At 25.5% G+C, this 2259-nt stretch overlaps 1 protein-coding gene across 1 annotated transcript, besides 8 other annotated features; it reads left to right on the top strand.

Moving 5' to 3' along the window:
• Window positions 1–270: 270 nt before the first annotated feature.
• Window positions 271–327: a microsatellite.
• Window positions 328–331: 4 nt separating this feature from the next.
• Window positions 332–416: a microsatellite.
• Window positions 417–764: 348 nt separating this feature from the next.
• Window positions 765–1220, top strand: EDI_116360 (uncharacterized protein; the record flags this gene model as incomplete). Its single annotated transcript, XM_001738568.1, has 1 exon — window positions 765–1220. The coding sequence occupies one exon, from the start codon at window positions 765–767 to the stop codon at window positions 1218–1220; it is 456 nt and encodes a 151-aa protein (XP_001738620.1).
• Window positions 772–797: a sequence feature (AT_rich).
• Window positions 801–893: a microsatellite.
• Window positions 1221–1459: 239 nt separating the features above from the next.
• Window positions 1460–1516: a microsatellite.
• A 4-nt stretch (window positions 1517–1520) lies between these two features.
• Window positions 1521–1605: a microsatellite.
• A 354-nt stretch (window positions 1606–1959) lies between these two features.
• Window positions 1960–1985: a sequence feature (AT_rich).
• Window positions 1986–1988: 3 nt separating this feature from the next.
• Window positions 1989–2081: a microsatellite.
• Between the last annotated feature and the right edge of the window lie 178 nt (window positions 2082–2259).

Genomic DNA, 2259 nt, shown 5'->3' with positions numbered 1-2259 from the left:
GGGTTCGACCCCACCGGATGCATTCTTTTAACTGTATCTTATATATATTGTCTTATTCTTATATATACTTTTAACTTTTTATTATCTATATATCTATTTCTCTATATATCTATTCCTTTCCTATATCTCTCATTTCTTATATCTCTATTATTACCTTAGGGGATGTAGCTCAATTGGTAGAGCTTTCGCTTCGCATGCGAAGGGCAAGGGGATCGATACCCCTCATCTCCATTATTATGTATCTATTTATCTATTTATCTATTCTATATATATTATTATTATTATGTTTATTATTATTATGTTTTTTATTATGTTTATTATTATTATGTTATTTATGTTTATTATATTCTTATATGTTTATATGTTCTTATTATTATGTATATTTCTATACCTTTATCTATTTTTATATCTATTCTATATGATTATATGACTATACTATGTTCTTGTCTTCTATACTTATACTACCTACACTTTAACTTATTAACTTATTACCTTATTAACTTATTCCCTTATTATCACTTTATCACTTTATCACTTTATCACTTTATCACTTTATCACTTTATTATTACTAGTCTATACTATATGTGTGTATCTTATAGTCTGACTTATACCTTTATAGTTTTATAGACTTCATTATTTCTGTATTTATATATCAAAGCATTCGTGCCCGAGTGGTCTAAGGGGGCCGATTTAAGCTCGGCTATCGGAAGATGCGTGGGTTCGAACCCCACCGGATGCATTCTTTTTTATACACTTCACTTATATGTTTCTTTATATATTATTATATTATATATATCTATATTCTTATTTCTATTATTATTATTATTATGTTTATTATTATTATGTTCTTTATTATGTTTATTATGTTTATTATGTTTATTATGTTTATTATACTTATACACTTCTTATTCTACTTCTTACTATATTATCTTTACTTCTATTATATATGTATCTTAGTATTTATACTACTTATACTATCTTTCTTATCTATACAACTTATACAACTTATACAACTTATACAACTTATACACCCTTATGTATATGTACACCTTATTATGTATTTTATTCCTTTTTATTATTATTACTATTCCTATTCATTTTCTTACTCTTTTCCCTTTCTATAACGAAGCATTCGTGCCCGAGTGGTCTAAGGGGGCCGTCTCAAGAACGGCTATCGCAAGATGCGTGGGTTCGAACCCCACCGGATGCATTCTTTTAACTGTATCTTATATATATTGTCTTATTCTTATATATACTTTTAACTTTTTATTATCTATATATCTATTTCTCTATATATCTATTCCTTTCCTATATCTCTCATTTCTTATATCTCTATTATTACCTTAGGGGATGTAGCTCAATTGGTAGAGCTTTCGCTTCGCATGCGAAGGGCAAGGGGATCGATACCCCTCATCTCCATTATTATGTATCTATTTATCTATTTATCTATTCTATATATATTATTATTATTATGTTTATTATTATTATGTTTTTTATTATGTTTATTATTATTATGTTATTTATGTTTATTATATTCTTATATGTTTATATGTTCTTATTATTATGTATATTTCTATACCTTTATCTATTTTTATATCTATTCTATATGATTATATGACTATACTATGTTCTTGTCTTCTATACTTATACTACCTACACTTTAACTTATTAACTTATTACCTTATTAACTTATTCCCTTATTATCACTTTATCACTTTATCACTTTATCACTTTATCACTTTATCACTTTATTATTACTAGTCTATACTATATGTGTGTATCTTATAGTCTGACTTATACCTTTATAGTTTTATAGACTTCATTATTTCTGTATTTATATATCAAAGCATTCGTGCCCGAGTGGTCTAAGGGGGCCGATTTAAGCTCGGCTATCGGAAGATGCGTGGGTTCGAACCCCACCGGATGCATTCTTTTTATACACTTCACTTATATGTTTCTTTATATATTATTATATTATATATATCTATATTCTTATTTCTATTATTATTATTATTATGTTTATTATTATTATGTTCTTTATTATGTTTATTATGTTTATTATGTTTATTATGTTTATTATACTTATACACTTCTTATTCTACTTCTTACTATATTATCTTTACTTCTATTATATATGTATCTTAGTATTTATACTACTTATACTATCTTTCTTATCTATACAACTTATACAACTTATACAACTTATACAACTTATACACCCTTATGTATATGTACACCTTATTATGTATTTTATTCCT

This window comes from Entamoeba dispar, genomic scaffold, assembly GCF_000209125.1.
Source record: "Entamoeba dispar SAW760 scf_1105229461501 genomic scaffold, whole genome shotgun sequence".
Classification (NCBI taxonomy): Eukaryota; Evosea; order Mastigamoebida; family Endamoebidae; genus Entamoeba; species Entamoeba dispar.
This window is presented reverse-complemented; position numbering and strand designations above follow the sequence as displayed.